The 27,047-nt window shown below is 38.8% G+C and overlaps 1 protein-coding gene across 3 annotated transcripts; it reads right to left on the bottom strand.

Annotated features, from left to right (window-relative positions):
- ndufaf6 (NADH:ubiquinone oxidoreductase complex assembly factor 6) lies at positions 1–26,997 on the bottom strand. Of its 3 annotated transcripts, none has more exons than XM_080897134.1 (9): positions 26,581–26,997; positions 24,725–24,824; positions 24,060–24,182; positions 23,773–23,829; positions 23,325–23,427; positions 22,309–22,442; positions 12,063–12,164; positions 5,954–6,010; positions 1–1,024 (listed from the first exon to the last, which is right to left on the bottom strand). In XM_080897134.1, the coding sequence occupies exons 1-9, from the start codon at positions 26,769–26,771 to the stop codon at positions 896–898; spliced, it is 996 nt and encodes a 331-aa protein (XP_080753260.1). In that variant the 5' UTR covers positions 26,772–26,997; the 3' UTR covers positions 1–895. The 3 variants fall into 3 exon arrangements, with proteins under 3 accessions (XP_080753260.1, XP_080753261.1, XP_080753262.1); XM_080897135.1 differs by having other exon boundaries at positions 24,721–24,824; positions 26,581–26,718; XM_080897136.1 differs by having other exon boundaries at positions 24,721–24,824; positions 26,551–26,688.
- Between the last annotated feature and the right edge of the window lie 50 nt (positions 26,998–27,047).

The raw sequence follows: 27,047 nt of genomic DNA, 5'->3' as shown, positions 1-27,047 counted from the left end.
AGTTTCTTTTTATTTATTTTTTTAATGTAACCGTCCCGAGGTCTGTCCCTCAGGCTCCTGTCAATTCCACATACAGTAGAAACCATATCGGTAGCACAGCTCACAACAGAATTAACATGTCTGCTACATGTATTGTGTTCCTGGGGAGGCATGATGTTGGTCACTAATGTTTGAAAAAAAACTGTCTGCAGGTACTCTCAAAGTGTTTTTATTAAATATTCACCTAGAGGTTTGTTTCCAACCCACCTGACTGCTCCGGTTTTATCACCCACTATTTTCTCAGATCTCAGAAGCTAAAGCTTGAAGTCATACCTCAGCGTTTCATGTTTCAGTGAACATGTCCACAACAACAGCACAGTAGCAGCGTCGTATTCATCAAATAGACAACTTGACATAACACTAAAAAGCTACATAGATGTAAAAATTTTATGTGTTACTAAAAATAGACTTTACTGTAGGAAGAGAGTTAATACAAACAACGTACAAGTCCAGCTCGGCAAAGGTGACTTCTAACATCCCACAGGTCTCAACTTGTAAGTTTGTGTTTATTACAGAAACAACGAGTGAAAAAACAACAACAACAACAACAACAACAACAACAACAACTGACCCAATTTGCAATTAGATTTTTCTGTAAGCCACGAGAAGACATCTGATCAAAGTTTTCATACATTGTGAATAAAACATTACACAAGCATTTTCTGATCAGGATGGCAGGACACCTCCAGTGAACTTGTGGATTAAACAAATATTTCAAAGATATAAGCTGTTGTGGGAACCACAGACTTGGTCTGGTATGGTTTGTGGTTTTTTGGTGGTAGTGGTGAGATAAATCCCCTGCACTTCATTTCCTGCAGCAGTCCTTAAAAAGGCTGAAGGAAGAAGAGAAATGAAGTCAATAAGTCTTCTTCCAGGAGCGGATGTACAGCTGGATTGGGAGAAGGGGATTTCTGTTCTGTAGACTCCTGTGGAAAACATCAAAATCCACCCTCCTCACTCTGTGAAGATAGTCCTCCAACACCACCTGAAGCACACATCACAGGAGAGTTTGGTTTCGGCTTCAACAGGTTTGACCTAACAAGCTCCCGTGTAAACACCGACTCATCCTCCTACAGGTATTGTTCATATGGATATGACTCAGACCTTCATAACATGGTTTAGTTGTTGGTTAGGGTACTTGAACAAGTTTTTAACTGCAATTGCAGTAGAAATAAGTAAACACATACACCACTGGCCATGTCTTTTTTTTGCCCCTCCATATCCTGTGAGTCACTGAGCAAAATGGAGGTGAGTCAGAAACCTGAAACTAGCCAAAAATTGACTATGGCCACAGATGTACACTACTGAGTCTTAAAAATGCTACTTCTATGGTTTTATATTTGGGTATAGAGGACAAAATTGCAGCTTGACTAAAGTAGGAAAACAAACAAAATGTCACCAAATGATTTGAAAACCATCTGCATGACTACATCAGATAAGAGCATTTTAGCTCTCTTAGAACTCTGAGTGATCAATGTCATAAAGAACTTTGCATTCATATTGCTATGGTATTTGTCCTCAGCTCTAAAAAGGTACCCTCTCAACTGTAAGGTTTAAATAAACTACTCATGTGTTAATATAAAAGAACCTAAGCGGCGGTTGTGCGTTTCATGTCCCTCAGGCTTCACTAGGACTACTCTGTTTTTACCCTGCTGTTTCACATGACTCATCCGAGCCTGCCGTTCATTTAAATCAAATCATCGGCGCGGTGAGAAACGTGAGTGTCTGTGCCGGCTTTCTTGTGCGGGCAAGAACACTGAGCTGGAAAAGTATCAAGCACATGCATATGGACAAATAATACAAGTCCACCGCAGCGTGAACATCATAATCTACACTCAGGAGTGCAGAGTGATTTTTGCTGCAAACTGCAGAGTTGGAGAGCTTTTCAGCTTTGTGCTGTAGTAGATGCAGGTCAGTACATCAGCATCATTATCATCTGAAATCATTGTTTTAGATTCAGAAAACAGCTTCTGCATGCAGGTATAAACAGTCAGCTTAAAACAGTGTATTCCTTTTAGGAACCAATTGTGAGATAAAAGCAGTGCTGCATTTTTAGCTACTGGGAAGTATTGACTAACCCTTCGGTGAATTACATCACTTCAGTGTTGTAGAGTAAAAATTTCCAGGTACTCACACTTTAGTAATGCTGTTAATAAAATTTTAGAAACATTTTTCTTTTTTTTAAATTCAGCTTTAGTCATATAATGATGCCATTTCATCTCCAAAGAGATGAGCTGCAGTTTTCTTACACAGCACTTAGTGCAAGTTCTTTACATTTTCATCTGAATACATCTACTCTGAAAACACAAGATACATCCTGAGTTGGCAGATATTTGATGATGTATTGTTCAGATTTTACACAGGTAGCAGCAACATAATGACATCAATAATTAAAAACAGGTGTTGATTCCATAAGTTGTTAGTTTTTTGTAGGCAACAGTCTAACATATTTGGAGGACAATAAAGTAGATTGCTTTGATTAATCATATTGTGCTTCATTCTCATGGTACCAAACACGTATTACTTTAAATTCAGTACGCTAGAGTACTAGTGCATCTCAACTAACTCGACTGTGAAAAATTTTTTTTTTAAAAATAATTTATGTCAAAAAGGTAAACTTTTACATCTTCTATATCAACAACACAAAAAGTGAAACACCTCAAGCTTTTAAAAAAAATTGGTTGAGGCTCCTTTATCACAAATTACTGCAGTGATGAGTCATGGAGGTGTTCAACTTAAGTTATTATTGATCTGTTACTGAAGCCCAGCTTGACTTGACGATATCAGTTTCAGCTGTTTCTCATCTTTCTTAAATGTTCTATTGGATTGATGTCAGGAGAGTTGGCTGGAACACTGAAGCACAGTAATCGCATGCTTAGCAAACCCTTTGGTAGTATTTTGGACTTTTCTGCTGGAAAAGGACTTTGCATCCTCATAAAGCTTTTCAGCAGATGAAAGCATGAAGTGGTCTAGAATCTCCTGGTAGGTACTTTGGACCATTGAGCACGAGTCCAGTAGTTCTTCTCCTTAGCCCAGGTATGACACGTCTGTCTTCTCTCATTCAGGAGTGCGCCGATAATAGGAATGTGACAGTTGTGGCTTCTTTCCTGAAGCATGGTGGCCCTTGATGCACCGACACCAGCCTCAGTCCATTTCTTGTAAAGCTGGTATTGACTTTTCTTGACAATCCTCTCAAGGATGAAGTGATCCATGTTGCTTGTGCACCCTTCCCTGTGTTTCTGACAAAGTTTTACTTTCCAGTCGATTTTCCATTACCTTGCTTTCATACAGCACTTGAGAAGCCAGCCTTTCCAGAACTTTCTGTGACTTACCCTCGTTGTGAAAGATGCTGATGATTGTCATCTGGACAACTGTCAGGTCAGTGTCATCCCTGTGATTGTGTGTATTCGCACTGTTTAAATAGTTCTAACAAAAAGGCTTGAAGTTTTCACTTTACATGTCATAAATATAGAATTTGACAGTTTACTTTTTAAATTAAAATGAACTTTTTCAAGCTATTCATTTTTTTGGAGATAGACTACAAATAACAAGGATCAAAACCCTTCTTCACCTCTTTGAAAACACACACAGCAAAGGACTCAACACATAAACACATAACACTTAAAAAAAAACAACAAAAAAAAAAGCAGGCAGCTTAATCACAGTCTTTCTTGTGGACACTCAACTTTGACTACAACGTCTATCTGCGTCATGAGGAAAACACTTTGTTGCATACTTGTCTGTTCTAAAAGTGAATTTCTAAACTACCATCTGTGATTAAAACCTTGCGGGACTTGAATCATTGGAATAATTGAATCATGCTGAATCTGTGATTCAAACATTGACCTCAAATTTTATCTATCAACTTCTATGTCAAACTGACCCAGCTTTCATGCTGAAGATCACTGCTGGAGATAAGAGCTGCCTGTGTAGCTACAAGTCACTGTCCAAATAGTGTTTTGATGAAGAGTCCAGTGCCCAAGTCCAGAGGCAACAAATAAGGTCAGCAGTGCAACGATGAGCATGCTCATGTTTTTGTTTTTAACATTGTGTGCCATCAATTTTCCTCCTCGCTCAAACTGCAAATGATGAGTAACATCCTGAGGCATCTTGAGAAAGGACATTCAGCTAAAATGACCTAAACTGAGTTTTTTGGCCATAAGCAATGATTGCTCACTACCAGGCCCAGTGGCCAGATGTAACCCCCATTTGTTGTTTTCCCCAAATGACAGCCAATCTGAAGGGTTGTTTTCACTCTTTCTTGTATATGGTATACAATGATCAGGCATAACATTAGAACCACCTGCTTAATACTATGTTAGTTCCCCTTCTACTGCAAAAAAAATAGCCCTGACCCAGTGAGGCATGGACTCCTCTTCACCCCTGAAGGTGTGCTGTGGTATCTGGCATTTGTTTGTCCATTATATCCCAGAGATGCTCGATTGGATTGAGATTTGGGGATCTAGGAGACCAAGTCCTAACACCTGAAACTCATAGTTGTGCTGGATGCATTATCCTGCTGACAGAGGCCAAAGCCATCAGGGAATACAGTTTCTATGAAAGGGTTGGTGCTTTCAGTGAAGGATGGGGGGTCAGCATGGGCACCCTGACAAATCCTTACACTTACCCATATATTCCTGCTTCTAACACATCAATGTTCAGGACAAAAAGTTCACTTGAAAGAGATGATCAGTGTCATTCACTTCACCTGTCAGTAGTCATAATGTTGTACCTGCAGATCTGGTTTAACTGTGCAGTCACAGTTAAAATCAAGTTTTCTCAAACTCATCTTTGGGCACGGCAGCTCATTGGCACAGTGGGTTTACCGTTTATGTGGTTTCTTCTCCCACTGAATAATATGTTTTCTTAATCGCCACGATTTCTAATGTAGCGTTACATAAAAGTTAACAGATCTTAAAAATATGCAAATTTTAAAAAGTTTAGGCTTTTCCCAAATTAAAAGTTGCGCTTCCAGAGATATCGCATGTAACAGCTGGAAAACTAAAGAGAGACATATCTTTGTGCCCTAATTTTAAATGTTTTCGTCTTTAAGCAGAACGCCATCGTGCTTTTTTAAAAATAAATAAATAAATTCTCGCAACTTACATCATGGCTGCACAGAATAATCAGTTCTGTGATCCATCGCCTCTCTGCGGATCCTCGTTTGTCAAAAGGCTTAAACTGCGATTGCTTCTTACAAACAATGACTTGCATTCATTTTTAGTTAATAAGCAAGACTTCTAAACATTTTTAAACCTCCATATGTAATCTGTCCTAAAGACAGAAAAGTGGGAAATCAACTGGGAAATATAACGTAATCCAATGCAGAAGCTCAACTAAATACAACTTTATGTCCATAATTGAGGTCATGTTGCTGGAGGTGTTGGAGGTGCACTGACTGAACTGCACTGAACACTGCTGTTAATATTCTGGATACTGGACACCTCATTAATATCCAAGAGAGGTGATGTGGATTTCCAATTTCATTATCTTATTTTAACCCCCCCAAATAAATCTTACAGATATAGAGCCGTAATTTTCAAGCCTAAAGGAATGTTTGAAAAGTCAATTTAACTCTTGATAAGAAGTGATGAGGATACTATATTTGGGTGCAACAGAAGCCTGAAAAATCGCTTTGCCTTGGCCTCAGTGGAAGTCTGTTTTTCTGGTAGTCTGAACAAAAAGAGGAATCCACTAGAATAAATTGATGGGCTCAGTTCTTAAAAGCTTTTCATGGGAGGTTAATTAAAGCTCTGAGTCACTTTAAGACATTTTGGCATATTTGACATTCAGATGAATTTTTCTCCAAAATAAATATAGAGCGATTTTATACGAAGCAGTTCAGAAGGCATACAGAGGAATGTCAGCATCAAATTGTCAAAGAATAAAACCATGACCACATTATTTGACTTACAGTGGGGAGGAAGGCTGGAGTGGCAGCTGCTGGAACATTGTGGCTAAAGGATTGTGCCTGAAGGAGAGAGCACAATAAACAGAAATTCAATGGAAAGAAAAAAAAATTATCTACACTCGCCCACACCAAATATTTTAAAACGCGCCCACACCGGCCTTTTAGGGTTGCTTTTCTAAAGACCGTTCACCCACACAGAAACAACAGGAAACGGTTACATCTCATGTTTGTCTGCCATCACACAGCACATACCTGAAGCTGTGGGACGGACTGGTTACAGTGAAGAACTCAGGTCTTTTTTTGTTCTCTCATGGACACAACTTACACATTTTTGTGCTTCTCTTGTTATACAAAGGAGCAAGTGAACATATTGACACACTGGCAGCTCATAAACTACACTTGCTGCACTGAGACGTCAATCAAATCACTTTTTTAGGAGCTAGACTTCTGCGATTTTCGCCCTGGTTATTGGCTTCTCTTTAATTTTCAAAAATAAATCCGACATATTCGATTTAGATGAATGAAGTTTGTGGTATACTACACAGTAACCACGAATGACAGTAGAGACTCTTACAATGAGCAAAGATGAAACATGTATGCATTATTTTGGTGGTAATTTGTTTTTCATGGTTTCTTGGGAGAGTGGCTTGTCAGCTCAGACACCATATCGATGGTATGCAGTGTATCTTTTAAAAATTTGATCGGGACAAGTGGAAGTCAAAAGCGATGGCGACTAGTTCCATCTTATACTTTGACGTGTCATCAATGTTCTTGCAGAGCAGCATGACTCCTACTGGGCGTTTAGGGAGGCTGAATACTTTTTCCACACTTAATCAAATCTCCCTGAATTTCAAATCAATTTGTAAGTAGTTTGGTTAGACTTATTGCTCCATCTTGGGCCACCCAATTTTCATGCAGTTGATTCTTAACAGTAACAATAAGCAGATAAGAAACACTGGCTAACTTAAATCAAATCAAATCACTTTTATTGTCACATCACATGTGCAGGCACACTGGCACAGCACATGCGAGTGAAATTCTTGTGTGCGAGCCCCACAAGCAACAGAGATGTGCAAACACAACAACACAAACGAGCAAAATACAAGAATGGCCAACCTGAAACTAATAAATATATGTACAATATATAATAGTGTATGCATTTCTGGATGTGTATACTAAATATTTTCCTACGTGTGTGTGTGTGTGTGTGTGTGTGTGTGTGTGTGTGTGTGTGTGTGTGTGTGTGTGTGTGTGTGTATACACATTTTTACAAATTAAATAGTAAAAAAAATAAATAAATAAATAAAATAATAATAATAATAATAATAATAATAATAATAATAATAATAAAATATATAAAATATACAGAGTTGAATATGTGCAAAACAAGTGGCATTTATATACAGTGTGGAGTGCATAATGTTGAAGTTCCAGTAGTGAAGCTGAGGTGTCTATGACGTGTTCAGCAGTCTGATGGCCTGATGGAAAAAGCTGTCTCTCAGTCTGCTGGTACGGGACCGGATGCTGCAGAACCTCCTTCCTGATGGAAGCAGTCTGAACAGTTTATGGCTGGGGTGACTGGAGTCCTTGATGATCCTCCCCGCTTTCCTCAGGCAGCGCTTCCTGTAGATGTCTTGGAGGGAGGGAAGCTCACCTCCAATTATCCGTTCAGAGCACCGCACTACTCGCTGGAGAGCTTTGCAGTTGTAGGCGGTGCTGTTGCCATACCAGGTGGTGATGCATCCAGTGAGGATGCTCTCAATGGCACAGTGATAGAAGGTCCTGAGGATGCGGGGGCTCATGCCGAATCTTTTCAGTCTCCTGAGAAAGAAGAGGCGCTGCTGCGCCTTCTTCACTGTTTTGTTTGTGTGTACTGACCACGTAAGATCCTCAGCCAGATGTACTCCAAGGAACCGGAAGCTGCTCACTCTCTCCACAGCAGCACCGTTGATGGTGATGGGGGTGTGTACTTCTCTGCACCTCCGGAAGTCCACTATCAACTCCTTTGTCTTTGCGACGTTGAGGGTGAGATGGTTGTCTTGACACCAGTGGGTCAGGGCGCTGACCTCCTCCCTGTAAGCCGTCTCATCACCGTTGGTGATAAGACCCACCACTGTAGTGTCGTCCGCAAACTTCACAATGATGTTGGAGCTGTTAGTGGCTGTGCAGTCGTAGGTGTAGAGTGAGTACAGGAGAGGGCTCAGTACACACCCCTGTGGAGCACCAGTGTTCAGTGTGATGGGGGATGAGGTGATGCTGCCCAGTCTGACCACCTGGCGTCTGTCAGACAGGAAGCTAAGGATCCAGCTGCAGAGGGAGCTGCTCAGTCCTAGATCCTGCAGTTTCCTGTCCAGCTTTGAGGGAACGATGGTATTGAATGCTGAGCTGTAATCTACAAACAGCATTCTCACATACGTGTCTCTCTTCTCCAGGTGTGACAGGGCAGTGTGTAGTGTCAGGGCTATGGCATCATCAGTGGACCTGTTGTGGCGGTATGCAAACTGTAGAGGGTCCAGTGAGTCGGGTAGTGCAGAGCAGATGAAGTCCCTGACCAGCTTCTCGAAGCATTTGCTTACGATGGGGGTCAGGGCTACAGGTCGCCAGTCGTTCAATGAGGAGATGGTGGAGGATTTGGGTACAGGGACGATGGTGGCCATTTTGAAGCAGGCTGGGACTACAGACAGAGAGAGGGAAAGGTTGAAGATGTGTGTGAACACTCCAGCCAGCTGAGCCGCGCATGACTTGAGGACGCGGCCGGGAATCCCGTCCGGACCAGTAGCTTTGCGTGCGTTCACCTTCCTGAAGCACTTCCACACATCCTCCTCAGACACAGTGTGCGCTGCAGGTCAAGCTGCAGGTCAAGCTTAAAAACATCTTAATACAGGAAAGCACCTGACACTTAGATCCAGCAAGGCTTAGAATACGGTGATGAAGTGTGAGACCTTACTAGCCAACTTACTTGTAACTCAAAGAAATAGTAATATGAAAATACAGAACACCATAACAAATGCACAGCATGTTTAAACCCAACCATTTTTTAAAATTATTCCTAAATGTTAATTTTGAGATTATATAAAAATATTGACTTGTAAAGAGAATAGTTTGTTTTTTATCCTTTTAATGAATTAATTTTTGATTCAAGTTTGGTCTTATATTTAATTTAAAGTGTCATTAAAGAGATTTTAAAACCAAAAAACAATGTAGTTGTTCATCTGGCTCACAGTAAGTGTTCCTATCACTGGTGTTGCTACACAAGTACTGCAAATAAGAACTAAGACCCATTGAGAAGTCAGTCTTGAAAAGAAACACATCAAGGACGGATTAATCTTGTTTCAATGACCAACAGTGTAGGAAGAGTACCACTTCTTTTAAACCTAGAAAGGAGTCTGTAGAAAAGACAAATGTGACTTTAAGCACACTGTGAATTAAAAAAACCAAAAAAAAAAAACCATTAGAAGTCATTTAGAAAAACTGACTTTATGATAATTAAATGTAACATTTTGTCTGAATTAAAATTTCCAGTTTTAATCATTTTAAATATGCATTTATTTTAATTATAAAAACAAACAAACACACACACACACACACACACACACACACACACACTTTTGTGGGGGTATCTTATTGACATAATGCTTTCCCTAGCCGCTTACAATCAAAAATGAACGCGTAACCCTAACTTATTGTAGTCCTGACACTAAAACCACATTTTGACTCTTAAAAATGCCTTCAAAATGGGGGCATTTGATCCCCACAAACATATGTAAACATACCACACACACAAAGAGGTCATTACTTGCATAATTTGTGTAAACTGGCTCTTTGGTTAATGGCTATAGCCACAATAGGAAAAAAAATAACATTACATCTATTCATGGCAGAGAAATCATTTACATTTTATTGTTTACACTTTTATATCACACGTCCTTTAACTGTTGGCGACACTCCTAACTGGTATAAAAAAGGCTCAAATTAAAACAAGTAACTGCTGATGAATGTTTGGGAAGCCACTTAATGAAAAAGCCTCCTAAAGTACAAAAATCAATGAGGCATGTAAGTGGAGGTTAATAAATCTCCCAACTAATTAGAGCTACATTAGTTAGACAATACTCAAACTGAAGACATTTCCAGGGCATTTTCAATGTGCAAGACGCACATCACAGCATGTCAAAGCATTATGTGTCACTGGTGTTCATTTACATTATAGCACAGCTTTTTGTTCATGCTGTTTTGAGTGGATTAAGAGGTGTTCATGAGTGTTATAAAACACAGTAATGCGGAGGAGAATTTTACTTCATCTCGTCTCTGAAACGAGTCATAATTTCAATCAACAGGTGCTGCAGAGGCATTATGCAAAAATATGTTGTGAGCTTGGCCAGCCTCGATGTGATGCTGCTGCTGAGTTCAAGGCCTTTGTGGAAATCCTGAGTGTGTTAACAGATCAGCCTGGTTATGTTCTATACTGTAGAAATACCGCACTGAAAGACGAGTGTCTCCTACTAACAGGTTTACAAAGCCTGATTATTTCCCCTGAGCACCACTATTATCCAAAGTAAGCTTACATTTGAACTGGGTGAACACAAACATGTAGTTTATAAGAATGCAATCCAGCAAACATATTCATGTGCAGTGCTGACTGAACATATGAAAAAAATATCCATCTCTCTTTTTAACTGTAACTCAATTGAACTGTACTTCGATGTCGATTTGTCACCTGAAAATATTCAGTACTCATTAGGGCAACATACTGGACAACACTGACAAATTAGAGGAAGAGCAACACAATGGCAGAGGTAAAGACCAACAAATTTTATGTTGTTTTTGTTTGAAGTTAAACACAGTTTGGAGTTCAAAGGGCCGACATAACCGTGCATATGTTGTGTGGAATTTGTTTGTGAAAGATCCAAATGTTTTTATTATGCAACTTAAAATACACTTTGTAACTGCGGAATATTAGAATATTTCTAAAAGCTACTGTGGTCAGCTGTTTTAAGCCCCAGTCCCACACGGTTACAGACCCATGGACATTCAATGGGTTGCTAGGGGAAAAAAGTGTAATTTTATATACATGAATGTATATAAAATATACACTTAGCATCTTCCCTTAGCATCTTGCATGCAAACAACTGCCAACTACTTGCTAACTGGTACTGAAACTGTGTTGCCTTTACTACTGCAATAGTTATGTATTAAAAAGCGCAACTTTTATTTTGAAAGGAGATATTCTCCATTTCCCGACTGCTTCGAACTTACTCGGGTTTCACTACTGCTTTCTCCATAGTTGGAAAATGTTTGCAGACAAGTTGGTGTCTTTCATGCAAACTATCAGCAACCTACTAGCAATCAAAGCATTCACGAGGTTGTTTTTGGTTTAAAGCCCTCTTTGTGACTGATTTCTCCTGCAGCAACTACCAACCGACCCGTCAGGAAATACACATTTTTCTAGTCACCAGGGGGTCACTGACCTCTTTTTAGGCCTATGTATCTAAAGAGGAGGAAAAAACAGGAGGAAATTAGGCCTCCTGTTTTTGTTTATTTTCGTGAACAGTTCCTGAAATTAACAATAAGTGCCAATGAGCTTTAAGCAAAAGCAAGGCAGTCACAGAGTGGCTGGATGATGAGAAATATTCAAATTCTGTTGTTCAGGCTTCCCCTATGGTACCATATTCTCAAATGAGCAACAACTAGCCCTCAAACTCCCACTCAAACTTCAAAAACCACACAAGGGTGCTTACTCATCTAATGTGCTCTCTTGCTCTCCTACCTTACCTCTCAGGAGAAAATGAAAAAAGGTTATTTGCTATGCACTTTATGTTGTTTCATACACTTGCAGGCTTGTTGCACTTGTTTCAAATGGGATATGGTGCTGAGTGTTGAGTTAATTATTCTCAAAGCTTTTCTTTGATCTGTTGTCCCTTACTTTGGACAAAAGCCTGAACCAACTGAGTACATGTCGATGCATATGTAAATCCCAGAAGCCAAGTTTCATAAACTAGCGAATCATATATAAAAGTAGCACTAAAAAGAACTTGTTTTTGCCATGTGAAACATCTATACAGGAATATGCCATGTGCATGCAATGTAGACCTTATTGTGTAGGTGAAGTACATACATGTTGCAGGTGCACGTGAGCCTGACTGGCGATGTCATACACAACATCCCGAATGTTCTGCTCCCGGCTGCCGCGGATGAAATCCTCCTGAGAAGCTCCGTGCTGGAGAGACACACAATAACAAAAAACGGTGATGTTTGTGCATTCAGTTCACAGCTGTTCTTTCAATTTAACAACAAAAACTATCTCTGCAGTTCAGCTGTCTCCATTTTAGCTCCACTTCCCACACGAGCCGAGTCTTCTCTTTAATATGCTGAAAAAGGTTTAAAAGCACCGAGTTGGCTCCTGGAGCTCTAGCAATGAAATGTGACATTGTGCTATGGGGGCATATCACCCCCACACTTGAATAGTAAAAAATAAATAAATAAATAAATAAATACACAAACACACACACACACACACACACACACACACACACACACACACACACACACACACACTGCAGCAGTGTTTACATTACAGGTTTTTTTTTTTTTTTTTTTTTTTTAACTTGTCAATAGATAAAAATGCTCTGCTTTGCCTCTAGTAGCCCCTGGACTTCTGCAGAACTGCAAAGGATGTTAATTTTATGTTTGGTTCCAGGTGCCTTGCTTCAGTGCGTTGTCTGCTCCCAAACAGCACCAACAGTGTGCGACGTTAGCGCCGCATCATTTCAAAGTTTCAAAGAGTCCAAAACCCATGCGTGACCATCTTTTTATATATAGTCTATGGTCACGTGCAAACATGGACAGGATACTGAGTGCAGGCCATTTAATGACCATAGCTGTCTTTAAGAGCAGAGGTTCTGTGGATGTTATACAGGAAGCATTTTGTTGCTCCTTGATATTCTTATATTGGAGCCTTAAGTAGCAAGAAAACTGTATTAAATGACATTTTCGTATAAATAAGTAGTTACCCTGTTAAAAACCATGGCAATTTCCGTGTTAGCACCATGTTATTACTGTGGAAAATTTTTGCACGATATAATAGTTTTTTGTTGAGAACCAGCTGCGCCTGACAGAGGTCTCTTCCTGTTAAAAGGGGATTCGTCATTCCCACCATTTACCAAGCGCTTGCTCACAGAGGGGGTGCGATTATTTTTACCCTGGAAGTTAAAGCAATTGTATTTAATTCAAATAAATTATTTACAATTCAATGACAATATACATTTTTTTTAATTAACATAATGTAAGCATCAAATCCTTTGCAATTTATTTAAAAGTGGTAAACACTTCAGTTATTGGTGTTTAGTGCAGTAACTAACATCACACAAAATGCAGTTTAACACCCCACCCACACCCCTTTTAAGAAAAAAAAGAAAAGAAAAAAGAAAAACAACAACAACAACAACAACAACAACAACACAGGTCACTGGTAGAAATAATAATAAAGTGTATACTGTATGCAGAAATGCATATCAGAACAACCAATTCAATCCCAGACTAATTCCCATTTTTCCATAAATGTATTACCCTGGCTCCAGATAAGCACAACGAGCTGACAAGATAACAACAGGTCATTTTAACTGATGATTTTCAGAATACCTCCCACCTTTCCAGCGACACTAGCGACTGTGTATGAAACTCAACAAAAAAGTAGTGAACATAATCCACTGTTACAATCCCACATTTAATGTCTACTAGTATTCCTGTTGATGTTGAAAGTCTAGCAGGAATGTTGAGCCTATTCCAAGGTGGAAAACACATTCATGAGCTAAGATTGAAATTTTATTCAAGGCTTTAATTCAAGGAACTAAATTTTGTGCTTTTCCACACCTGCAGACATGTCGCGTTTTAATAAGTTCTTTCAACTTGTTGGATGATGTGGTATTAATATAACTCCCACTGGTGCGTCTGCATATGTGGCCACACATAATGATGTGACAGCAAGTCAAGGCCACTAAGAAGAAGAGAGAAATCAATGACTGGTGTCCATTATTGACATCCTGCAGTTTACATGGATCATTAAAGCAGCAAAGCCTGTTCTATTTATTTCACATAAACTGAAAGCATTGATTCCTCTGCACCATGAGCACTTTTCCTCCAGCAGAATATAAAATCTTACATGCATGACCATTTGCAGGTTACCTTATAGCTGAGATATAAAAAGGAACAAAAGTGATATTTACAGCAGAATTTAGAAAAATTATTCCCTACAAACAGCATTACATTAACAAAGATTAATTCTCTTTGTCTGTAACATCTTTATATTGTTCTGCGATTATTTAGTGAATATCTCAAGACTCGTATGTTTGGTTGGTAACAATGATCTATTCTTTTTGTACCCAAAAAAATATATATATATATATACACTCAGGTGTTCAAGGGTTTTTGAATTGAAATAAATAAATTAAACTTCAAGAAAACTTGAGAAAGTGCTAAATGAGCTTTTGGGAGATGCACAAAATAACTGTTTCTGTAAACATGATAGGCAACTTTTGGAAGCCTGGTAGCCACTGGGACTTTGGAGAGAACAAAAACTATGAAAGTTTTGCTGTGTACCAACAATATTACATTAAAATATGTCACAATAATTCAAAACAATGGGAAAAAAAAAAAAGCCCAGAAAGCCACGAAAAGCTAAAAAAACAAAACAAATGTCATCAAATAATTTTTTTTTCTTTCATATTTGCAAATCGACCGACACAGAAAGAAACAAACTGCCTTCAGACCACATGGTTGTGTGATTAAAAGTTTTCAACTTTCAGCACATAGCATGTAATTTTTCTGAAACCGGACCAAAGTGTTGGTCTTTTGTGATATGGCATCTGTACGTCACCTAAAATAACGTATTTAAGATTTAACTGAAGTTTAGACTGTCGGGTTTATTTCAAGGATTTTAACCAAATACGGCATTGACCATACAATACATAGAAATCTTTCAGGACTCCCTGCAAATCACAACTAGGTTGGACCTCCTTTGTCTTCAGAAGTTCCTTAATTCTTCACGGCACAGATTCAACAAGGTGCTGGAAACATTCCCCAGAGATTCTGGTCCACATTGACATGACATCCACTATTTGAACCTCCTGACCACCACATCATACACTGATTGAGATCTGGTGACTCTGTGGGCCGTGTGATTCATTGTCATGTCCAAGAAACAAGTTCCTGACCTTGCACATTACCCTGCTGTAAGCAGCAATCAGAAGATAAATCAGTTAGTATTAGTATTAAGGGACATGAACTGTAGCGATCAGCCTAAAGTATGGACGCGAGGCAGGATAGATCTAAGCTTTTATGCTGTTTTACTAAAAAATTTTGAACTTAACATCTGAATTGAAACTCACACCAAACAACGATTTTAAAATCTCCTAAAACTGCCACTCACTAGGTATTTTCTCTTTTTCAGACCTCTCTGTAAACCCTGGAGACTTTGTAGGAAACTAAGACCAGCCGATCTGACACCAACAACCACACCCTGTTCAAAGTCATTTAAATCACCTTCCTTCCACTTCCTCCAGCAGGTATGGGTTGCCACTATGCAAATGGCTGAACAGATATTTGTGTTACCAAGCTACTCAACAGTACCTAATAATGTGACCAGTGAGAGTATATCTGTCTTCTCTTTATTTAAATCTTTGTTTTATTTAAAATCTGTTGTGGTGGTGTAGAAAAAAAAATCCCTCTTCAATAAATGATGGGATTTCCAGTATAATGTTGCATAATTACACAGTACAAAAACGTAACAATAACATTTATATTAACCATGAAACAATTTACAAGCTGGCTTGATTTGGAAAATGGAGACATACTGTATCATTAGTTAAATTGTCATTTGTTGTAATCAGCATCTTTTTGAATCAAGACAGGTTTCTTTTTGGACACATGAGGAGATTCATTTTGCTCCGATAAAAAAAAAAAAAAAAACCAAAAAAAAGAAAAACAGACATTTGACAAAATCAGCTATCATAAGCTTTTATTAGCATATTCACCACATACAATGAATGACTGTTGGATTAATAGTAATTATTAAGTATTGTTAGCCCTATATATGATATTCTGGATTACTTTAAAATATTTGAGTAGCAGGAATCATAATTTAGCAAATTGATATCTTCACTGTTCGATATAACGATATATATCGGATGACGATATAAAAACGTCTAGTTTCATTTTACGCTATCGTTTGTTTCGTGGTGTCGCAAAATAAACTGTTTACGGCAATATTTTTTCATCGTTTTGATGGTCACTGTAGTGGCTATATTCATTTCTTAAAGTTCTCTCTTTCTCTTATATTTAATATAACCACGACGGACGGACAAGCGCCTGTTTTTATGCGTTGTGGTTAGCAACAACGACAGTAGCACCATTGCGTGTCCGCTTGCTTATGTTCCACATAAACCTTTCACAATAAAGCTCAAGATCCTGTTGAGACTTTTCAAAATAAACTGAATCACATGAAAGAGCAGATTATTTACGGATGAGAAGTAAAAAAAGAGCCGCCAGGTGCTAAAAAATAAACCTTAGACTCAAACGTTAGAACAGGCTTTTCCCGGCAGCACGCCGTGTAATAAATACTCACAAAGAAAACGGCGGCCGTTACAACTTATGTCTAAAAATGTATCGTTTCATGCATCGGTTAAAACACTCGACTCCAGCTACATGACGCGCAGCTGGAAACACTTCCCGCAAGTCGAGCTGCCTGAGATTCACAGAATTTACAGAAAATGTTACATTTTTGTGATTTATATCGTTATCGGACGATAGAATTCTATATGGGGATATGAGATTTTGGTCATATCGCACAGCCCTATATGTTTACATCTCAGACAAGCAGATAGTAGGGACTAAACTGAGACTCTCAGCTCTAGGTCTGCTGGGGGGGGGGGGGGGGGAGTTGCGAAGGATGAGCTATTGCGGGAAAATGGAAAAAAGTAGAAAAAGGGGGGGGGGGGGGGGGGGAAGTGGAAGGCAATAATAAAAGTGACGTTGAATATGAGAAATTATTTCCAGGAAAGATGATGAGGGGTTCCTGACCATCCAATTACCTCTAACCAGACTACCTGCAGTGTCTGCCTATTATCAGTTGTGTAATTTCGACCTTTTTCGCAGTCATTTTCAGAATTCAAGCATCAATGAAACACAAAGTAACACAAATTGTGTACCCACACTGCCCAGCTGTTACACTGTGTGAGTGAGAAAAGTCAGGTGACAAAATCCAGACGAAGCAATTTGGTCCTGTGTTTGGATTTGTTATTTTTGCACTCACAACATAATATTTATGAATGTAATGTCAGAACTTCGACAGAGGCAGACAGATACTGAGCAGAGTGAAGAATGACTGCAAACAACCTACAAAAGCTGTGCCGCAGCTTGTAGTTCAAGTGTTATTTATGGTGCCAAATGGAATAAGAGCACAAAGGTGATGATATCTCCACTGCCAGCATAACTTCAATCAATATTTCATGTGCCTCATTTAACAAAAGGATGGAACAATCCAGACTGTTAAAGCTGTTGCTATTCTGAAAGTCCTTTGTGCCAATTTCAGAAAATGATAGAAGCTTATCATATGCCAGGTTTTTGCTGTATTTTTAAGTGGACTGTTCGATGCACTCACACTCACTATACTTCAAAAAACGAGAATGTCATTTAATACTATTTTCTTGCTACTAAAGGCTCCAATAGAGGAATATCAAGGAGCAACAACAGGCTCCTGTATAACATCCACAGAACCTCTGCTCTTAAAGACAGCTATGGTCATTAAATGGCCTGCACTCAGTATCCTGTTCATGTTTGCATGTGACCATAGACTGTATATAAAAAGATTGACACACATTGGTTTTGGACTCTGTGACTTGAAATGATGCGGTGCTAATGTCGCACACTGTTGGTGCTGTTTGGGAGCAGACAACGCACTGAAGCAAGGCACCTGGAACCAAACATAAAATTAACATCCTTTGCAGTTCTGCAAAAGTCTATGGGCTACTAGAGGCAAAGCAGAGCACTTTTATATATTGGCAAGTAAAAAAAAAAAAAAATCCCACTAACGGCACTTTTCACATCTCAGTTTAGCAACTTTTACAGCCCTATATCCTCTTTTAAATTACTTTCCACTCAATCAGTGCAAAACAATCACTCTGAATAATCTGTACTTCATTTAATTAAAACATCCACCACATAAGTAGCATAAAATAGAATAGATGATTACTGCATCCATTCTTTTTTGCTGCCCTTTATAAACATCAGGCTTTCTATGTGTTGTACCAATCACAGTGTTTCCTGCAGTGAGTTATGGTGATTGAAATTCCACAAAGGGCCCTGAACAGCCTCCTGCAACTAAATCTGATTTAAGTTGACAAGTGTATAAAATACAATTAACATTTGTGCATACTATTAAATTTATTTCAATGAAACTAAATACACTGTGACCTCGTGCAACAAGTGAGTGGGTTTACCTTTAAATCCTGCAGATTTTGATGCGCGTCACTCCCTGTCAGACTGTGACAGAACTGAATGGAGCTCACAATGAAATAAACTGCAGGACGTCAGTCAGTGTTAATGAATAAAAGATGAGAGAAAACTCTCACTGTTCAGACTGTACATTCTAGTAATCCTGCATGTAAATAGTTCTGTTACAGACTCAGGCAATTCAAAGCCTTTTACGGTTCAAGTAACAGTCACCCACACGCATAGTATTTTCATTTTGTACCTAACGAGGTGCTTTCGCCATCACATAAAGATGACACACATCAAGTTTTTATTTTTAAGGGAGGATTTAACCCAAAGCCCAAAGGTACTGTGACATGCTGACTGGGGATCAAACCACCAACCTCACAATTTATGGACAATCTGAACCACAGCTCCTTAACCAACTGTAGGCTTGTTGTCCCAAATATTAAAAACAGTCCAAATTCTTTCAACCAATAAAATGATCCATGTAGTGCATAAAGTATCGGATAAAGTACTGAGTATTAATCACTCCAGTTGTTTGTGAAAAAAAAAAAAAAAAAAAAAGGTTTTATGAGATTGAGGTGATTCAGAGGTTAACAGCAAATTAGCTAGCTAGGTGACAGCTACAGATGACATGCCTGCAGTCATGTGAAAAAAATATTTTTTTCAGGAATCTCTGCAGTCGGGTAAAAAAAACTTAAGTACACCCACACAGCTTCCAAGGGAGTTAAGAGTGTAAGCTACAGGTGCTGCTAGTCACATGCACTTAACCCTCTCAAGGCAGGCGTTGCAGATTTGCAACAGTTAAACACTAACAACCTGATTTTTTACTCAGAAGTACCCCTGCAGGACGTGGTTGTGTATTAGCAACTAAAACTTAATTTGAGCCTGAGAGGGTAAACTGATAATCAGCAAGTGTGAGCACCTGTGTAAAAGCCAGATGTTTGGGCAGTTTGCCAGATAGGCGCATTCACGTGTGTGTTAACACAATGCCAAGGAGAGGACGCCCCAGCAAATTGACTCAAAGGTCTGACTGCTCAGTGAAAGAAACTGCAAAAAACTCAAGAGCTACATCTCTGCAGGCCTGATGTGATACATCCGCACAAACGCCCCATGCCAACTGTCAAGCACAGCGGTGGAGGTGTGATGATTTGGGTTTACTGCATTGTGCGTTGACTGAACTGCTCTGTATACCAAAGAACTCTACAGTCAGACTGAAATGCTGTAACAGGTCCTCAAAAGAGCTGTGAACAGAAATGTGCAAACCTCAATGAACTGAAATAATGCCGCAAACACATTCCTCAACAATGATTTGAGATGCTGATAAAGTCATACAGAAAATGATACTACCAGTGGTGGCTTTACAAGTTGCTGAATTATGGGGTAATTTCAGTTTTGGTTCCCATTTTCACAAGACTGTGAAGACTGTGACACCACAAATATAACTTTGGAGATGTTAAAGACTAAAACCTAATTACCAATGACATTTGGAGAGTTACTGCAGTTGGCTGACATAAGAATGTGCCATCTTGTGGGTAGCTACAGAGTGTTTTTTAGACTAGTACATTAGCACAGTGAAGCTCTAGGATGAAGGTTAAATTTTCCTCCATAAATATACACAAGGATGCTCAGCAGGCAGAGATAAATGCCAGAGCTTGTGAAATTAGCCCATCCATAACACAAAGGATGTCATTAATATGCAGCTGTGTGGTTTGGATTACTTGCTGTGAAAAAGTTTTGATCCCAAGCTTCATGCCGACCCTGCCAAAGAGTCATTGGAGAACAATGTGAGCCCATCAGCTGCAGCATACACTGTCGGTTTCTAACTAATCCAGGTGATTGGACCTGGAAACAGGGTTGTTACTTCATCTAACCTATTAATTTAACAAGCAAATAAATATGAAATATTTTTAAACTAAAACGCAGCAAAAGAGAGCAGACCTCTTAGATCCAGTGGAACCTATACATGGACAGTCAGAGCTTAAAAACCCTCTTTGGGGAAGAACAGCAGCTATTGTAACAGCAATTTGAACAAATTAGATACAATTACAGCCCATTAGACTTAGTTGAACAGAAACATTATCCCTGTGTTAATCAATAAACCCTGTTTATGTGGCATATTACAACCATGAAATCAAATCAGATTTTTTAAAGCCTATGTAAGTGCAATGTGTGACTTAACTGCAAAGGTTCACATCAGGCTGTGGTGTGTTGTTCTAACAGTACTATAAATCCAGCTTAACCAGTGAGCTGTGCTGGAAAAGCATTTTCTGTTGCTCTTCAATACAATTTGCTATAACATAAAAGTTTTTGTCCTGTCTTTGTGCTCCATCCTTCCTATCCAGCAAAACCAAAAAAAGAAGAGGTTACCAATTAAGTTTGAATATTATATTTTGGTAATTGATTAAATCTTAAGACTCATATATGAACGGAAATTTAATGAAATTCAATCAAGCAAATCTTTGTAAATAGAAACAAGAAAGAAAAGATTTTATGGCAATTCAAAAGATGAATGTTGCATCAAAAAAAATAATCAGATCCCCTTGTGAATGTTTGCAGTGATTTGATTGACTGTTTAAACAACATTAACTCTTCAGTCTACTTACCAGCCCCTTTTCCCTCCTCAACTTGCTCCCCTTGTGCTTTTTTAAACATGAGTGATTGTTCGAGTATCGGGACAATTTATTCCATCGCGCCTGCCTGCTGTGTCCAAGAAATTCAACTCTTGTTTGCTAATTGAGGGAACATTACATTATAACATTTTGTTAGTTCATTAGTGATGTGCAAGTCACCCTGCATGGATAATATGAGCCGAAGTGTGCATGTGTACATGTGCAGGGTATTACAGCACACCACCAGCGCCCTCTTAAGGCAGCAGAGGGCAATGACATGAGGTAGGTTTTGTCACAAGGCTTCGAAGATTTTAAGGGCACCACCTGCATGCTACATTCAATAGTCCAAACGCATCTGCACAGCAAATACAGCCCAGCGCATCCTGGCTCCCTCTGCATCGCCGGACTGTTATTGTTCTGGGTGTGCGACAGATGGCTCAGCGTGTGGATGCAAATTGTTTGAGGTGTCTTTTGTTTTTCTGCTGTGCCTGCAAATATGCAAACTAAGAGGGTTTTGCCATATTGTTGTTGTGTAATAATGCCTCACAGTTTTGTTTTCGGTTTATGGTGGACAAAAATTTCAACACTGTTCCAACAAGAACGTCACTGACAACGCGGCAGAGTCGTGCCATGAGTCGGTCAAATGTTTGCTGGCATGTGTGGGATTGCCTTATGTTACTTTTGTGAGGAAGATTCAGACTCAGCTAAATATGAAGTAGCACTTAAAAGATCCTTCACTGAAAGTACTCTTAGGTTTCTGTTACAAGGCTAGAAATGCTTAAATTACATCCATGCCTTCTGAAAAAGCCTTGCAAAGTTTATATGCAATTCAGGCTTCAAGTTTTCACATCACTCTCGTGTAAACTGGACCATGATTGGCTTCTAAACTGGATGTGATGTTAATAAAAATTCAAAAACATCCTGCTTGCATACACAAAAAAACCTTTGATTTTCACGGGACTTGATTTAGTTGCCTGAGTAAGGCAACATTAAAGTAAACGCTAGGGTATGACTCTTGAGAAATGAATTTAACACAATAAATAAGAAATAAATAACAAAGGCACATTAATCTGCTGATGATGATACCAAAAAATCATCTGGCTCAAGTCCTGAATTTGTTGATTTCCTGGGTTTGATTTGGGTCAACAAAACCACAGTTTATCAGACGTGTCACCTTCATTAAAGTCTCAACAGCTGCAGCTCAAACCTCACCCAAGTTTTTCGCTCCTTTGGGCCTGAAATCAAAGAAAAAGTTCAACTTACCAACATGCAGATGTCCATGGGCAGGTAGACTTTCCGTCGGCTGCTGTGATAAGGAGTCGCTCTCAGACATGTTATGATTCCCTGAGCTTTACCGATGTGACTCGCTGCGTGGTCCGCTTGGACATTTTTGACACCTGCAAAGAAAGACAGCCACACAGTTTGGCATCACCTACTATAATTCATTTTCACAGGTAAATCACACTCCTCACTTGAGGCAAAAAACAGGTTTTTGTTCTGGAAATAAAATGCTGTGTGGATCAAAACCATTAATTTTTTTTCGTAACACCAAAGTACACCAATTAAAGCATCTAAAACAGACTTTTCTCATTTTGAGGGGCCCAAACCTAACTACAGTCCTTCCATTTTAAATGTCTCCAAATCATAATCCAATCTGACACCTATAAATTTACTTCAGTGTTGATTAAATATGTATTTGGCACAGAGTAATAGCCACAGCCTTCTTCTAGCCTCCTGGCATATTTACTCACAATGTGACACAATTAGAGGGAGGGGCCTGCTGGTATTACAGAATGATGAATCCACCAGCACAAAACACCAGAAACAATATTTGGCAGGATACAGAAAGCAGAAAGAAGACAAAATGAACAACAGACCATTTATTTTGACCTATATTTAAGTTTTTAAATGGCTTAAATGGTAAAAAGCAGAATTTGTGCTGGCTAAAATGAAACTTGTGAATTTGCTAAGAAGGTTAGACGAGCTGGCTTAGGCCGGCACAGCTGTCAGAGCAGAAACAATCACTGACCAGATAATTTTTTCCTTTTCACACTCTGTTAACTTTCACTCTCATATCCAGTGAAATGCTGCTGTGCAGAATCCGGCTGTGATTAAAGAAACCTGCAGCCACTACTGGATTTTGACTGGATTTGTTTCAGCAAACAATGACCCATAAAATATGGATGGATCTGCCCAGATAAAGGTCTTTAGGAGGGACTCGGGACACCCCTCAATTTATAATTACTGTTTGTCTTTTAGCTATCAACACAGTTTCTTACCTAAACACTCCAGCAGGAGGTAAATCAAGGATGACTGTGTGTTCTCTGAATACGCCTCCAGCTCCTGAAGGTTCCTGTAGGCTCTGTCATCCAAGTCCTTTTCCTGGTAAAACAAAGTTTTAATAACAGAAATGTCACTTTTCCCATTTTTAATTACGCTAAACAGCAGCTGGCAAGTTTCGTTTTTATTTCCATTAAAATAAGCCATTATTTAACCTCTAAGGGCACAGGATGCAACCATCTGACAGGTCTTGTAGATAACCCACAAAGCGAAAATAATAAATGAAAATTGAAAAAAAGCAAAATATACACATGCAAAGACAAGTTTATATTGTCACATTTAAGCAGTTATTCGTGTTCAGTTTCACTCATCAGCAACTTCATTTATTATATCACAATTTAAACTTGCAGCAATTTGAATTTAATGATCATCTTAATTTTGTCTTACTCTCTCTGTTATGATCCTCAGCAGCCATCTCTTTGTCAGTTTGTGTGTCCTCACTGCCTGAAAAACACCACACAGACTGTTAATTAGCTGAGGTGCAACACTGATTCAGATTGGTGCCCCTCAGCTAATTGAAGCCGAGGGACAGAAACACAGAAATCCGACACACTGAATGGCATGTTTAAAACTGAAATAAGACATCCAACATCCTGACAGTGTTTCCCCTATATATTGCTAACATGAAGAAAAAACATCTTAAAATACCCTGTATTCTGTTGGCTAATATTTACCCTCCACAGCTCAGTGCTAACTGGTTGGTTCGGAGGCTCATCTCTGTAGATTTCTTCTATAGCCGTCTTCCAAAACTGCATTCGCATCAAACCAATGGTCTTTTGGGAAACAGAGTCCTTCACCTTGTAGAGAAACAAATGAGCAAAACAATTGGTTGACGAGCCAGTTTGAGAAGGACCTGAAATTAGCCACTGTAAGGCAAGGCAAGTTTATTTGTATTGCACAATTCAACAACAAGGTGATTCAAAGTGCTTTACAGAGACATTAGAAACAAAAACAAATAAAAGCATGATTTAAAATTGATTAAAACAAGCAAGCAAACAAAAAACAAACAAACAAAACAGTATATAAAATCAAAAATCAAAACAGATAAAATCTGAACAGTAGATAAAATCAGTAGTTAAAATGTAAGTTTTGAAATTTAAGCTTAAGTGTGGATTTGGTGCTTTATTTAAATGCAGCTGAGAATAAGTAAGTAAGTACTGTAAGGATTTCATTAAATTCCTTTCTTTTTTAATTTTAATTAAGAGGAAAGTCAGGATAGAGGATAGTCAGGAATAGTGTCGGTATAACAGTAGTAGCAGCGGCAGTGACGCAAGTAGTAGAAAAACAGCAGTATTATCAGTAATCATTCTGCATTCAGCCTGATTGTACCAATACCTGCCTGTGCCAGCTCCACATTGAAGGCCCTCAGAGCCAGAGAAGAGCGCCGTGCCTTCTCTGGGAGGAGGAGAGAGGACAGGAAACCATCATAGTCTCTGGACCTGAGGAGGAGAGAGAGAACGAGCTGATAGGGGTGCCGGGAAGCAGATGAGATTTCATGTTTTATCCAAAAACATTTTCATACCCATATAACAAAATAGTCCCATTAACTTGCTACTTCTGTATAGCCTTTGACAACACTGTAATTTTGCATAAGTTGGACAAGATAACTTCAAAAGCCACATTTTAAAACAAACACTTTAAAAATAATAATAAATAAATAGGAGATTAAACAAACCAATTCTCTTAAATATGTTCAAACAAAAATAAGTTCACATCAAACACAACCGAAAGAGCTTGTTACCTCCAGTGAGTTTCTGACAGTTTTACTAAAAACTAAACAAAAGTACCTGCAAATAGGGATCCCAGGGAACAGTTCGGGATCCCAAAATATTAGAAAGTCTTAGTTGTTAGGGATTCTTTTAAGAAAAAAAAATTCAAGTGACCCACCCATATTCCTACAAAATAATAGTATTTTGAAACTATTGTTTTTCTAAAACATTTGATCTGTAAGTTCTCATATAAGAGCTCAAGCAACCAATGTTAACGGGTGGAGAAAATAAGGGCACAATATGTCTTTTTTTCTAGCACCATTTAGAAATTAGAATATTAGAGATCAGCTTTATAACACAGAAAAGAAAGTCAGCGCTGCAGATTTTGTTTAATCTTAGTGACGGACAATAACAATGATCATATACATACAACAAGGGGAGGTATGTGATCCTCGTGGCTTTTTTACAGCTGTTGTTTCCATTTTAGTTCATTTTCTGAAGATGTCATGATTTAAATTATGATCATATCAGTTCATAACAAGAATAGAACTGGTAGTTTCTCATTGCAAGCTTAAAAGGGCTTTGTTTTTACAGGCCTCATTGAACTGACCAGCAATGAGAACCAGAAAGTCCAAGGAATCCAGTGCAGATCTAAGGAGAAGTGTAGATTTACACAGGTTGGGGAGGTCTCGTGGAGCCATTTCTAAACAACTGCAGATTCCAAGATCATTGGCTTAAAAAATGTATGAAAGTACAAGTTATTCGGATTTGTCACCACTTGGCAAAGGTCTGGAAGAAGACCTAAACCAGGGGTCCCCAATCCCAGTCCGCGAGGGCCGGTGTCCCTGCAGGTTTTAGATATCACCCTGGGTCAACAAACCTGAATCACATGATTAGTTCATTACCAGGCCTCTGGAGAACTTCAAGACATGTTGAGAAGGTAATTTATCCATTTAAATCAGCTGTGATGGATTTAAACTGGGATTGGGGACCCCTGACCTAAACTGTCGCCCTCATATGAAAGGAAATTGCTTAACGATGTTCAAGAAACCCACTAAACACCAAGGCCCAACCCTGCCATCAGAATCAGAAAGACTTTATTTATCCCCAAGGGGCAATTAACATACAACAGAGCAGAGCGTTGAAGATAAGGGCAGGGCATAAACAGGCAATAAGAGTGAGATAATATGAATGAACTATAAACTGCTGGCGCATTAAAGAAATCATTAAAATGACATACAATTTATATTCATTTGAATAATTGGTGTATGTAAACTGTAGGTGTGCGATATTTGAAAGAAGTCTTGCATAGAGAAGTGTCCCCACAAAACTTAAAAACTTTAGATTGCTTCTATTTATTTATTTATTTTTTCAATAACAGGACGAAGTTTCTTGCTATAAGTGACCGGATTATATCTGCTTTCTATAAACACAGATTAGCTAATTAACCACTAACCCAGTTTGTGTTGCTAGCAGTCAGACCCACCTAACCAGATCCAGGCAGTACTTTTGAGTGTGTTGTGAGTCTCCCGTCGTGCTGGTTGATGCCCTCACACTCTGTATTTCGGCTGCTCGCTGGATACAAACACTATAAGGTGATATTTTCCTCTGAAGACCATAAACCAGCCGGGCTTTGCTGCATAATAATCCATGTTTCACACTAACACCAGCCGCCATGTTCCCCTTTAGCGTGCACCCCGACCTTGTGTTACATCAAAATAGTTCACCGACCACCTTGAACCAGCAGATTTATTTATTTATCAATAAAATAGCCAGCGCCCATGTTGTTAATTAATTTCCATTGAATATTTGAAATATAAAATATAAAAAATACATCTGATTTGTTAAATAGGTATAAAAGTCCTAATTCAATTGAACTGATTGTAGTTACCGGTGTTCCGGTAACACCACCGGATATGGCATGACTCTGCTGCCAAAATAAGAGCCGGTATC

This window comes from Rhamphochromis sp. 'chilingali', assembly GCF_963969265.1.
Source record: "Rhamphochromis sp. 'chilingali' genome assembly, chromosome: 11".
Lineage (NCBI taxonomy): Eukaryota > Metazoa > Chordata > Actinopteri > Cichliformes > Cichlidae > Rhamphochromis > Rhamphochromis sp. 'chilingali'.
This window is presented reverse-complemented; position numbering and strand designations above follow the sequence as displayed.